The sequence below is a fragment of the Schistocerca serialis genome, chromosome 7 (assembly GCF_023864345.2).
Source record: "Schistocerca serialis cubense isolate TAMUIC-IGC-003099 chromosome 7, iqSchSeri2.2, whole genome shotgun sequence".
Lineage (NCBI taxonomy): Eukaryota > Metazoa > Arthropoda > Insecta > Orthoptera > Acrididae > Schistocerca > Schistocerca serialis.
Window position 1 is genome coordinate 23627353 of NC_064644.1, and position 13921 is coordinate 23641273.

Sequence of the window (13921 nt, forward strand, 5' to 3'; positions counted from 1 at the left end):
GACTGAACTGAAAAACTAAGCTGGTCTGATGGCCAACTTAAATAACAATAAACTTGTAGTAGTTTAAGTTGAAATCAAATGAATACATAATTTGTAACCATACACACTACTGGCCATTAAAATTGCTACACAGATGACGTGCTAGAGGCGCGAAATTTAACCGACAGGACGAAGACGCTGTGAGATGCAAATGATTAGCTTTTCAGAGCATTCACACAAGGTTGGCGCCGGTGGCGACACCTACAACATGCTAACATGAGGAAAGTTTCCAACCGATTTCTCATACACAAACAGCAGTTGACCGGCGTTGCCTGGTGAAACGTTGTTGTGATGCCTCGTGTAAGGAGGAGAAATGCATACCAACACGTTTCCGACTTTTGATAAAGGTCGGATTGTAGCTTATCGCGATTGCGGTTTATCGTATCGCGACATTGCTGCTCGCGTTGGTCGAGATCCAGTGACAGTTAGCAGCATATGGAATCGGTGGGTACAGGAGGGTAATACGGAACGCCGTGCTGGACCCCAACGGCCTCGTATCACTAGCAGCCGAGATGACAGGCATCTAATCCGCATGGCTGTAACGGATCGTGCAGCCACGTCTCGATCCCTGAGTCAACAGATGAGGACGTTTTAAAGACAACAACCATCTGCACGAACAGTTCGACGACGTTTGCAGCAGCATGGACTATCAGCTCGGAGACCATGGCTGCGGTTATCCTTGAAGCTGCATCACAAACAGGTTCTGTTTACAGCATCATGATAGTCGCATCCGTGTTTGGCGACATCGCGGTGAATGCGCATTGGAAGCGTGTATTCGTCATCGCCATACTGGCGTATCACCCGGCGTGATGGTTTGGGGTGCCATTGGTTACACGTCTCGGTCATCTCTTGTTCGCATTGGCGGCACTTTCAACAGTGGACGTTACATTTCAGATGTGTTACGACCCGTGGCTCTACCCTTCATTCGATCCCTGCGAAACCCTACATTTCAGCAGGATAATGTACGACCGGATGTTGCAGGTCCTGTAGGGGCCTTTCTGGATGCAGAAGATGTTCGACTGCTGCCCTGGCCAGCACATTCTCCAGATCTCTCACCAAATGAAAACGTGTGGTCAATGGTGGCGGAGCAACTGGCTCGTCACAATACGCCAGTCACTACTCTTGATGAACTGTGGTATCGTGTTGAAGCTGCATGGGCAGCTGTACCTGTACATGCCATCCAATCTCTGTTTGACTGAATGCCCAGGTGTATGAAGGCCGTTATTACGGCCAGAGGTGGTTGTTCTGGGTACTGATTTCTCAGGATCTATGCACCCAAATTGCGTGAAAATGTCATCACATGTCAGTTCTAGTTTAATATATTTGTGCAATGAATACCCGTTTATCATCTGCATTTCTTCTTGGTGTAGCAGTTTCAATGGCCAGTAGCGTAGAATAAGGGTGATCGGCTAAATCTCTGACCATCTGCAGGTCAAATAGATGGGAGACAAAAGTGGTGTGCGCCGCCCTGCAGCTCGCTACTGACCCGCGTGCCTCCTGGAGGCGACGTTGTCGCGCTCGCCGCCGCCCTGGCCACGCTGCTGCTGCCCCCTGGAGTAGAGGGGCAGCTCGCGATGCGGCTTGGCGTGCCTGCCGAAGGCGCATGCGCAGCACAGCCCCAGGACGCGCCGCACGCCCTCCCAGCTGTGGCCGCAGCCGGTGGCGCCGTCCATGCGCACAGACCACTCGCCATCTCCCTCATCTCCTGCAACGCATCGTTATAACAGTTAGTCACCTGTTGATGGTTTTGTACAGTACAGTAATATGGCTAGTCACATAGAGAGAGACGTATAGAATGTCGATGATTTAACATGGACGCATAATCTCTCTCTCTGTCTCTGTCTCTCTCTCTCTCTCTCTCTCTCTCACACACACACACACACGCACACACCAACTGTATCTTTCTTCTATGTGTTGCTAAATTGAAGTCATCTGCTACAGTTCCATGATACGGCTTTCACTAACACAGGAACTGATTTATGAGGAAAGTTTGTGTATATACCAGGTGGTTATAATTAAACTTTCCCTATATAGCACGTTACAACACGGAAACTAATTACTGTATGAGAACCAATCTTGGTAGCATTAATGTCAAGGACATGGCGAACAGAAATAATGCAGACTCAATTCAGATGAAGCACTATTAATGTGCTGCTTCGATACATCATACCATTACATACCAGTACTATTACTGCTACAAAAAGGGGCTCAATGGCTCAATATGGAACCCATCAGTGTAAACAAGAGTCTGAAAGCACAGGATTCCATTCTGTGCAGCAGAACAAAGCATGTCCGTAGGTATGCTTGCTATCTCTCTTGATATGCTGCACTTCAGATCAGCACATGTGTGAATGTTCCCCTGGTAAATCCTGTCCTTCAGGTAGCCCCACAACCAGAAATCAAAGGGAGTGAGATCAGTTGATCATGCTGGCCAAGCATTTGGAAACGATCGCCTGATAGTTCGATCATTTCCAAATGCGTGTCAGGGAAGCAGGTGAACTTCACTACTGATGTGCCCTATCTCGCTTGAAAACTGTTCAGTTCAATGCATCTCCCTCCTGTAGGGCAGGTATGACATGCTGGCAAAGCATTTCACAGTAATACTGACCAGTCACACTGCACGTCTTTTTTCTTGAGAGTGCCAACCAGTCCAAAAAAGAATGGGCCAATGATCAATGTTGCCGTGAAGCCCCACCATATGGTGACATGTTCATCATACAAAGGAACTTCACACACAGTGACTGGAGGTGAAGATCCCCACTCTCAGCAATTCTGTGTGTTCACCTCACCCATCAGAGGAAAATGAGTTTTCTCTGTCCTCATCAACTTAAGTCCTTGAGAGGATGTGGAGAGTGAAGTCAACATGTAATTATGCATCATGTGGTAGAAGCTGCTGTATGACATGGATCTTGTACAGATACTGTTTGAGATTGATTTGAAGCACTTTCCATACAGTGGACCACAGGATGTTCAATTATTGTGACACAGCACGCACACCACCTGGCGATTGGCAATTGCGCGTAGCATTGTCTCCCATAGCAGCAGCGATTTCACCAACCACCTGTGGTGCAGCTGGTCATCGGCCTCCTCCCAGAGCAAGCAGAGTTCTCCAGTTGATTCAAACTTCGTCATCATGCTCTGCACAGCAGGTGGAGAAAGAGGACCCTTCTGTAATCCATTCAGCCAGCAATATTATTGAAGTGCAGCTGCAGTATTACTGTTGTTTTGATAATAGAGCTGCACCAATAATGCCCTGCTCCTTTTGTCCGAACTCATGTTGACACATCAACAAGTGCACTGCGACTGTCAGGTGGGTGAGACTATGAATCATGATGACTGATCATGTCACCTGGTGGCCATAGTTGAAACTGGATGGTGGCACTGTGATGCATGGAGATCATGCACCCCATACTCTGGACGCTAATGCTACCAAGTACAGTAATTAGTTTCTGTGTTACAACAAGTCAAATAGGGAAAATTTAACTATAATCACCTGGTGATTTAAAAATATTGCATGCAAATTAGTTGAACAATGATGAATTGAGATTTGCCGCAACTGTGAAAACTATGCCATTGCTGTCTAGGGTTAAGGGGTGAATGGCAGCATTCTTTTGAAGCACAGTTCTGCACCGTGTGACACAAGCCTACTTAAACTGAGTGCATACAAATGTTCCCTTCCTTTGATATATCGACAATAGGTGGAATGTGTTTGGCATAGCATGTCCAGTTTGGACACATCTTAATTTTTTAGAGATATTATTTGTTTGGACACTCTGAAATTATACACAGCACTGGTAAACGAATATCTACCGCTGAGAAAGAGATATGGGCCTTATACAATAAAAAAAGTGTTTTGGTATGTTAGTTACATTCTGTGTGGAGCAATGTATAACTTAAAGTGCACCAATCGAAAAGTAGCAGCAATGCTGATGAACATTGATGGATGCTTGAGCTTCTTAAAGAAGGAAACAGAAACTGGCACAATCTTCTTGAAACCTTGAAAATAAAGGATGGAAAGGGATTCAGAAATGTCTTTATACCTTTTTCAAATACGTCTGTGGAGTTTTGAAGGATGAATTTAAAACAGAAACTGACAATTACAGATTACCAGTTTTCGGTTCCCTGAGATTGCACTTCGGTCTTCTGTCACTGCACAGTCCCCAAACAATAGGCAGTGAGGTACTTAACTTTGAAATATTGTAATAAATATGACAAATAATGAAAATATAACCACTACATCATCAAACTGCGAGGTGAGACTACAAAATTTGAAAGGGTCAAAGACTTTTAGACTTTTACAAGGTAGTTTCTTGCAATCATTTGAGAACAACTGCATAGGTAAAAAACATGTGATTTCTAAATCTATGCCTTGGGCTAGCACTTGGTTGGGTGACCATCCCGTCTGCTAGGAGCTACTGGCAAATGGGGTGTACTCAGCCCTTGTGAGGCAAACTGAGGAGCTACTTGACTGAGAAGTAGTGACTCTTGTCTCATAAACTGAAATACGGCCAGGAGACTGGTGCGCTGACATCACGCACCTCCATATCCACATCCAGTGATTCCTGTAGGCTAGGATGACACAGTAGCCGGTCGGTACCGTTGGGCTTTAATGGCCTGTTCAGGTGCAGTTTAGTTTAGTTTTAGTTTTTACTTTAACACAGGTGCAGCTTTGCTTGGTCCACATAAATAAAGTTTTACAGCAACACAGCAGATGACCCAACTTTCAGCTTTATATTTATCTTGAATCAAACCCAGATGCAGACGGGATTCTTTGTACAAGATTCTGAAAGAGACTGCCAAAAGGGTTCACAATAAAAAAAACTGTGGCAATGAGTCTCCACAATGAATCACTGCACACTAAGCTTTGCAACACGACTGCTGTCATGAACTGTACATCAAGATCATGTATGTTTTGTTTCTTTTTATTTCGATTTCTTTGTGGTCTTTGCAAACGACCCACTCAGGAACCATGCAATATTTGATACACAATCATACACATGCACAAAGACCCATGATTCGCATACAATATTTGCATTGATCATAAACAGATTCATTAAATCATGAAGTGCTCCCATCACGAACACAAGATGTCACTCCAAATGGCAATGAAATATGTAACAGGTAACATTCAAGTGTCATGTGGAATTTCCTATGTGTACAGCTTAAAGTGTTTAAGTTACATGAAAGTGATGTAATTCAGTTCTCTAAAGTTATTCTCTGAATTTGTTTTGTAACTACGCAGCAGTCCTTAAACGAAATTACTACTACACCAAGCAAGTCGTCCAGCTGCAGATACTTTGAGCTATTCGTGCAATGCTGAGATGGGTCGTTAGTACATGTGTATACAATTTAATTCAACAGGTTGTGCACAAAGGAAAAGATCTAATAGAGGAGTCGAAATGTGTCAACTCTGGAATAGAGACTTATGGGCTTGGAAATAAGCCTGTGGTTGTGAAAGCTTAGGAAAGTAAGGAACAACAAAGGACAATGAATGCACGTGTACCTAAGGTCAGCAGAGGTAATAAGTTGTGTGCTAAAGAATGTTGTAAAAAAAATGGCTCTGAGGACTATGGGACTTAACATGAGGTCATCAGTCCCCTAGAACTTAGAACTACTTAAATCTAACTAATCTAAGGACATCACACATATCCATGCCCGAGGGAGGATTCGAACCTGCGACCATATCAGACGCTCGGTTCCAGACTGAAGCGCCTAGAACCGCTCGGCCACCGCGGCCGGCACTCATGTTGCCTTCACAAGGAAAGTACGTAATAAGAAACTGCATATGATGTGGAGCAGGTTGCTACATCGTCACAACTAGCCCAAATGGGAGGTGTTCAAAATGGCGAACATCACATTCAATATGGGTGTAATATCCTCATCAAACATTCTGGACCACTCAATCAAATACACCCTGCATAGCACAAACTTCACCAGGTGCTGCAAGTACACTGGCGAGAGTCTTTATCAGAAACTTGTACCCATACATAAGCCTTTTGATATGCTGCCTCATAAAGAATAAAATAAAATGGTGTTAGATGAATGGAGAGAAGTGGCCATCCAATTGGATTCCTCTTCTGATCCAGTGCCTGGGATATGTGGAATTGGTTACATCACATAGTTCCACAGCAAAATGTGCATGAGTTGTGTCTAGTTACCTCCAACTATATGTACACAGAAAAAGAACACCATCTTTGCTGCACTTAAGGTGTGCTTACACTGATTCTCCTCGTTGTTTCTTACTGCAGATTCCAAAGTTCAGGATTACTTTCAAGAGCACAAATTCTTAATCCAAGGTGGTTTTATTTCGACTTCTCCATCACAACCTTCAGCTTGTACACAACCTTTTGAATCACTCTATGTATAGACCGCTGGAGGGAGGGAAAGTCAAAACATTAAATTATTTTAAAATGTTCTATGTGAGTCCCTTTTCATGACCCCTCCATATCATTATTGATAATTTTTTAATTTTAAATAATTGTGTCTTGCAGGTATAATATCATATTGTAACAAGCTACATGCACGCACACAAACACACACACACAAACACACTCATTTTTCTCTCTCTCTCTCTCTCTCTCTCTCTCTCTCTCTCTCTCTCTCTCACTCACTCACTCACTCACACACACACACACACACACACACACACACACACACACACACACACACACACACATCACTGAAGGTAGTAAACAGATACTACATAGGTACTTTTACAGCCTTGTCACTAGATTTACTTCCATATTTTTTTAACATACTTGACTAACATATAACATTTATTTTGCTACTACATGAGCCTTTATTAAGTTACATATGTTGTTGTTGTTGTGGTCTTCAGTCCTGAGACTGGTTTGATGCAGCTCTCAATATGTGATACTCATACGTGATACATATGTGATACTCAAATCCACGTCATCATTGGTTAATCTTTTTTCCCTCCTGCATTCTCTTGGCTTGAGTACATGCCTCTTTCTGCTCATGATGTTCTGAGAATATTCTGATGTTTCGTTTTAAGAGCATAACTTAAAAGCAACTTCAAAGAAAAACTTTGTCTAGTGATTGTTTATTTTCCACAGCAAAGATATTATGTTAAGAGACATTGGTTAAAAATTTAAGATGACTGAAACTAGTGTTGTCGCCATAAAATGATGTTAATCAAATACACTGACACAACATGTGTGGCACACATTGTATGTCAACTTTCCCTGAACCTTACTACCACACACAATGCATATACCTCCAGCTGAGGCAACATCTCTTGACAAAGTAGCTAGTGACATTGTCATTAAATGCCAACTGAGGTATAATTATGTTACAATGTTAACATATATCACTATTCAGTTTATATTTTATGTACTGTTTATTTGAGAAAAATCAATTTCCACTCTGGGTAAGCATATTAAAATAAAAATGGGTGTCCCTCACAAAGTGCTGGTGTTGTAAATAATGCATATAACATCTATAATATGTTGTATAAGAAGGCTAAAATAACAATACAGTCGGTAGAACATATACATTTTTAATATGGTGTAAAAGAAGGGTGAAATAACGATACAGTCGGTAGAACATATAAAACAGAGGTCACCATAAAGATACCATAATAGATATTGAATGAAATGTTATCTTTATGACTGTCAAAATAAAGAATTCGATTTGTGTGTATAAACATAGAATACTATTTGGCAAGGTAATTTATTTAGAAAGTAATGAATGTATTCTTCTAATCTTTTAATTAATTTAAAAATACTGGGTATTCGTCATAAGAGCCGTCGGTCGCATTTTCTCTGGTGTTTCAGCAGATATTTGCAATTTCGTTTTTGCAATCCTTAGCTGGAGTCAGCCCAGATATATACTACTCCATACGTCCTTCATGTGACATGTAGTACTGGCAGAAGGCGTCAGTTTGTTTCCCATCAGAAAGAAAATGATATTTAAAGTGGAATTTTACGTGTTCAATCCACAGAGCAGTCTCAAATTAGTCTAGTGCGGTATATGTTTTATCAGAATCTAACATGGACAGTGGAACATGGAAAATGACCGGTATTCTGTAGGAATAAAGATTGGTTCCTAGATCAAGAAATGCTACAATCGTCATCTGCAAAAAGCCACATGATGCCTACAGTGTGAGCCACCACATTGTTATTATAGTTTGGAAACAATAACTTCCCTGTTGAGCTTATCCAAGGTAACTTGACCTCTGCTTAAAGGATTTTCAAAAATAATAGAGAAAGTATTGTACTCAAGAGTGGTTAGCCATCTCAGCAGTAATGGGATACTTAGTAAATCACAGTTTGGATTTCAAACATGCTGTTCCACTGAGACAGCAATATACAAAAAATGGGTGTGAGCACTATGGGACTTAACTGCTGAGGTCATCAGGCCCCTAGTACTTAGAACTACTTAAACCTAACTAACCTAAGGACAACCCGCACATCCATGCCCGAGGCAGGATTTGAACCTACGACCGTAGCGGTAGCGCAGTTCCGGACTGTAGCGCCTAGAACCACTCGGCCACTCCGGCCGGGAGCAATATACAATTTCACTGCCAACATAATAGAGCCTTTAAATAGTAAAGTATCAAAAATAGAAATTTTCTGTGACTCATCCAAAGCGTTTGATTGTGTGAACCATGACATTACATAACAGATTACAATTCTATGGTATAAATGGAAAAGCATACGAGTGGTTTAAGTCGTATCTACAGAACAGTTTCTTTACATGGTTTAAGTGATTTAAGGCAGTTTCCCACTAACTGGGGTGAAATTACATTAGGCGTTCCACAGGGTTCGATCATGGGTCCCCTTCTGTTCTTGATATATATGTGAATGACCTCCATTCTTATCTGAAATAAGAAGCTAAACTGACACTGTTTGCTGATGATACAAGCATCGTCACTAATCCAGTAAAAGAAACTCCAATAAAAAGCGATACAAATAATGTCTTTGGAAAAGTTATTGATTGGGTTTTTGTGAATGGGCTTGCTCTGCACTTTGAAAAATCACAGTACATCTAATTTTCTACTGCAAGGAGTACAGTTCCTTCAATAAATATAACACATCACCAGAAGTCAGTAGTCAGGGTAGAGTATACTAAGTTTTTGTGTGTACATGTAGATGAAAATTGTAACTGGAAAATTCATATTTTGGATTTGTGTGTACATGTAGATGAAAATTATAACTGGAAAATTCATATTTTGGATCTCCTAAAGCGAATAGGTTCAGCAACATTTGCACTCAGAATAACTGCTAATTTTGAGGATATAGAAATTAGCAGGCTAACATAGTTTGCATATTTTCACTCTCTGATGTCATACGTATTAATATTTAGGGGTAACTCAACACTTAGGCAAAAAGTATTCACTGCTCAAAAGAAAGTGGTTAGAATAATGTGTGGGGTTCATTGTCACACATCTTATAGGCATCTATTTAAAAGGTTAGGAATTCTTACAACAGCCTCACAGTAGGTTTACTCAGTAAAGAAATTTGTTCTCAACAACATGGACCAATTTAAAAACAATAGTGATATTCATTATTATCTTACCACAAGAAAGGAAGACTCGCACTATCCTCTACTTAACCTATCTTTGGCACGGAAAGGGATAAAATGTGCTGCTGTGAAACGTTTCCATAAATTACCATATGAAATAAAATGTCTGACAGACAGCAGTAATAGTTTAAAATAAATTGAAATCATATCCCCTCGACAACTCCTTCTATATCATAGATGACTTCTCGCACAGGAATAAATAAATCTATAGGTATAATGTATCCATTTTGTGTCATTAAAGGAATGGCTTAGATAAAAAAAATTTTAAGCTTAAAAAAAAAGCCCTTGATTCATGTGTGCATTTCTTATGCGCTTTATACGTTCTACATCATAACGGTTACCATATGATTGATCAATGGAACACGAAACTAACTGACTGTGCAGAAACACATCCTCGTCCTCAGCACCATGTACGGTGACCAGACGTCAGGATAAATCCAGACATGTTGTCCTTTTTATCTGTTTGTCTGGGGTCCGGGCCTATTTTTAGATTATTCTCCTTCTCGCAACGTGTAGCCGGAGTCAGCCAAGATAAGCGCTACTCAACACGTCCTACATGTGACACGTATTGCTGCCAGATGATGATCATGAGGTCCCATACTCCAAGAAGCGTAGGAGACAATGCGGGGGACTCGCACTGCCGTACTAGGCAAGGTCCTAGCGGAGGTGGTTTGCCATTACCTTCCTCCGACCGTAATGGGGATGACTGATGACGATGAAGACGACACAACAACACCCAGTCATCTCGAGGCAGGAAAAATCCCTAACCCCGCCGGGAATCGAACCCGGGACCCTTTGCGCGGGGAGCGAGAACGCTACCGCAAGACCACGAGTTACGGACATTGCTGTCAGAAGGCGTCAGTAACGTTGATGCAATGTTGACGCAAAGTTGAGCGTAATAACATTATATTTGCAATCATTCCCGTTCTATTGCTCATTTCTTATATACCTTATCTACAGATGGCAGTAGGATTGTCGATTTTATCGATTTTTCACTACAGGCCATAGATCGATCCATAAGCCAGCGCATATATCGGTTATTTAAAATTTCCGTTCATTATTTCCAGTTCCAAATTCACATTGTCTTGGCTTCGGATTTTAGATAACATGTCGTGCACTCAGTACTCATGTATGAGTGTGATTTGCTGTTTGTTGACAGTCTTTCTGTTGATTCGGAGTGTGACTTTGATAAAGAAGTTAAGTGATGACTAACTGAAACCCTCAGCTGCTGACAGGTGTTGTTGATATACCTCGATGTGGACAGCTGAAAATGTGTGCCCCGACCGGGACTCGAACCCGGGATCTCCTGCTTACATGGCAGTCCCGGTCGGGGCACACATTTTCAGCTGTCCACATCGAGGTATATCAACAACACCTGTCGGCAGCTGACGGTTTCAGTTAGTCATCATTTATTCCAGTGAAAAGCTGCACGGTCAACAACAGTAATCTGTTCTTTCGAGAACAGTTACTGTCTTCATATATATAAAGAAGTCTTAATGGAGGAAGCTATGTTGCTGTATAAATCGTGCCATGAACATTTAAAACGATGGCTCTATGTGTTTGACTACTTTTCTTGTTTCACATGCGTGTTTATTAAAAAAGATGTTAACTACAGTGATGCTGCAAATAGCCTTTTGCATTTGCAAGATGAATTTGCTGCTTTTGAAACTGAAGATGTAAAATGTTTTGAATAATTCTGTAATTTTAGGCAATTTCTAAAACAAAATAGTAATGATCCTGAACTTAGTCGGTTATCTTGTAGTAAAAAAATGGGCCAAGTATTTTTGTGAAAGTGAGTGTGTTGATTTTCATTCAGAATTATTAAGACTTGCCGAATATATTTTCAATGTATCAAGACCAATGCAAATGCAGAAAGAGTGTTTTCGCTCACTACAACACAGTGGACTAATGACGGGAATACGTTGAACCTTGAATCTGTTAAAGGCACGTTCACGGTCCAGCATAATTTAAAAGAAATTTACTGTGTATCTTTTTATACTATTTGCTAAGCAAGCCTACACTTCTACAGAAATTTGGATCTGCAGAGAAGTACCTATAAAAGTTAAGGAGTGCATGTTATGTCTATTAATTCATTCATTTATTAAATTTGAGCGTATGTTTTCGTGTGTGCCCTTTTTTCTAATTTTGTCTTCCATTTTTGAAGCTATTTGTCCTCTTTTTTATATGTCTGCATCTAGTCACCCTATCACTGCTCAATTGCAGCCCTCTGTTACGAAGGGACGGCCGTATCAGTTCATTGTCGCCCACCGAGTTGTGAGTTCCGTCTGTTATGACCGAAAGATTCTCTTTCCACCTCGGTCGGCCACACTGTGGGAATGGAGGCTTGCAGCTGCTGGCTGCACTGCAACTTATAATTTCAATAGTGGTCATAGTGACTGATATTTCTATACGTAGTAACAGCTCTGCACAAAATTCGAATAGTTTGTAATGAAAAATAGGGGTCAGTATAATTTTACGTTTGGTAGACTGAGGCTACACATTGCTGTACACAAAATGTACACACCATACTGATTTTTTTAAATCTTGAGACGATATCTGTCTATCTTCAGTCACCAGGAAATACAATGTATGTAGTGCATTCACTTCCACTCGCGTGTGCTAAGGATCGAGTGAAAGTGAAATATTCGCAACATCCCTCATATCTCATGAAAGGATCAAGATATCGAAATGAGTCTTTGGCTCATGGTAACAGGCAAAGCAGAGAGTATTCTGCCATAGAGTTAACATGCAAAAGTTTCTTATCTACTGTGATATAAGAACAACTATAGAGTTTTCAATGAAATAATGTAATTATCTTAAGGTCCATCGATGGACGATTAAATGAGGCTTAGTATGGGTTTGAGGCAAGATAAGTGAAGGAATCACGCATTAATTTTTGTACTGAGCATAAACTACTGACCTGACTTGTTCTCAATTGCTTGCTTAATGACGGACTGTTTCGGGATTCTGTCGTAGTTGCAACTGCATTAGAATGTTAATGTAATTAAATTTCGTAAACCCCGCTGTGTTATTATCAAAGAAGCTAATTTTAACACAACAACAAGAGGAATAAATAAAGTCAGGTGAAAATAAATCGCTCTTTCTTCTGTAATTTCAGCGTAATCCTGTAACTCTTTGTGTTTTTAATAATAAATGGTTGACTTGTCGAAATTATTGGTTGTCCTGTAATAACTTGTTATTACGATCATTTAAAGAATCGCTAGCTGTGGCATAGAAGTCCTGTGAGACAGGGGTTCGTGTGAAGGCTTAAGTTGTCTGCGGGGAAACTTTCGGTAAATAGCGGTGACGCCCAGGTTGGCCATTCTGGGCTCCGCTGGGCTCACACGTCAGACCGTTGTCACGACGGCAACTGTTTGTTTTTCCCGCAGACCTGCCATTGTCAATCAAGATTCTACATCTTCATTTCCACCGATACCCTGCAAACCAGTTTGAGGTGCATGGCAGAGGGTACGTACCACTGCACCAGTTATTAGGGTTTCTTGGCGTGGGAAGAATGATTGTTTGAATGCCTGTGTGCGTGCAGTAATTATCCAAATTCTATCTTCACGAACCCTGTGTGAGAGACACGTAGGAGGATGGAGCATATCCGTAGAGTAATTATTTAAAGCCGATTCTTGAAACTTTGTTAACAGACTTTTTAGGGGTAGTTTACGTCTGTCTTCAAGAGTCTGCCACTTGACTTCCTTCAGTATCTCTGTGACACTCTCCCATGCATTAAACATACCTGTCACCGTTCGTGCTGTCCTCCTCTGTATACGTTCAACATCCCCTGATAGTCCTATCTGCTATTAGTCCCACACAATTGAGCAGTATGTTAGGAGGGGTTGCACGAGTGATTTGTAAGGAATGTCTTTAGTAGACTGAGTGCATTTCCCCAGCATTCTACCAATAAACCGAAGTCTACCATCTGCTTTACCCACAACTGACCGAGCGAGGTGGCGCAATGGTTTGCACACTGGACTCGCATTCGGGAGGACGACGGTTCAATCCCGTCTCCGGCCATCCTGATTTAGGTTTTCCGTGATTTCCCTAAATCGCTACAGGCAAATGCCGGGATGGTTCCTTTCAAAGGGCACGGCCGATTTCCTTCCCCATCCTTTCCTCACCCGAGCTTGCGCTCCGTCTCTAATGACCTCGTTGTCGACGGGAAGTTAAACACTAATCTCCTCTCCTCCTCTCTCCACAACTGAACCTAGGTGATCATTCAATTTCATATCCCTACAAATTGTTACACACAGGTATTTGTATGAGTGACTCTTTGATATTATAGTCATAGGATGCTACTTTCTCAGCCTAGTAATTGACTGTATACGTT

General features: G+C 41.3%; 1 protein-coding gene across 1 annotated transcript in view; it reads right to left on the reverse strand.

Annotated features, from left to right (window-relative positions):
* Nucleotides 1-13921, reverse strand: part of LOC126412583 (uncharacterized) — a 474286-nt gene that overhangs the window by 58232 nt on the left and 402133 nt on the right. The window contains exon 4 of the mRNA XM_050082234.1: nucleotides 1530-1744. Coding sequence (XP_049938191.1) covers nucleotides 1530-1744 — 215 coding nt within the window. The remainder of the gene's footprint in view (nucleotides 1-1529; nucleotides 1745-13921) is intronic.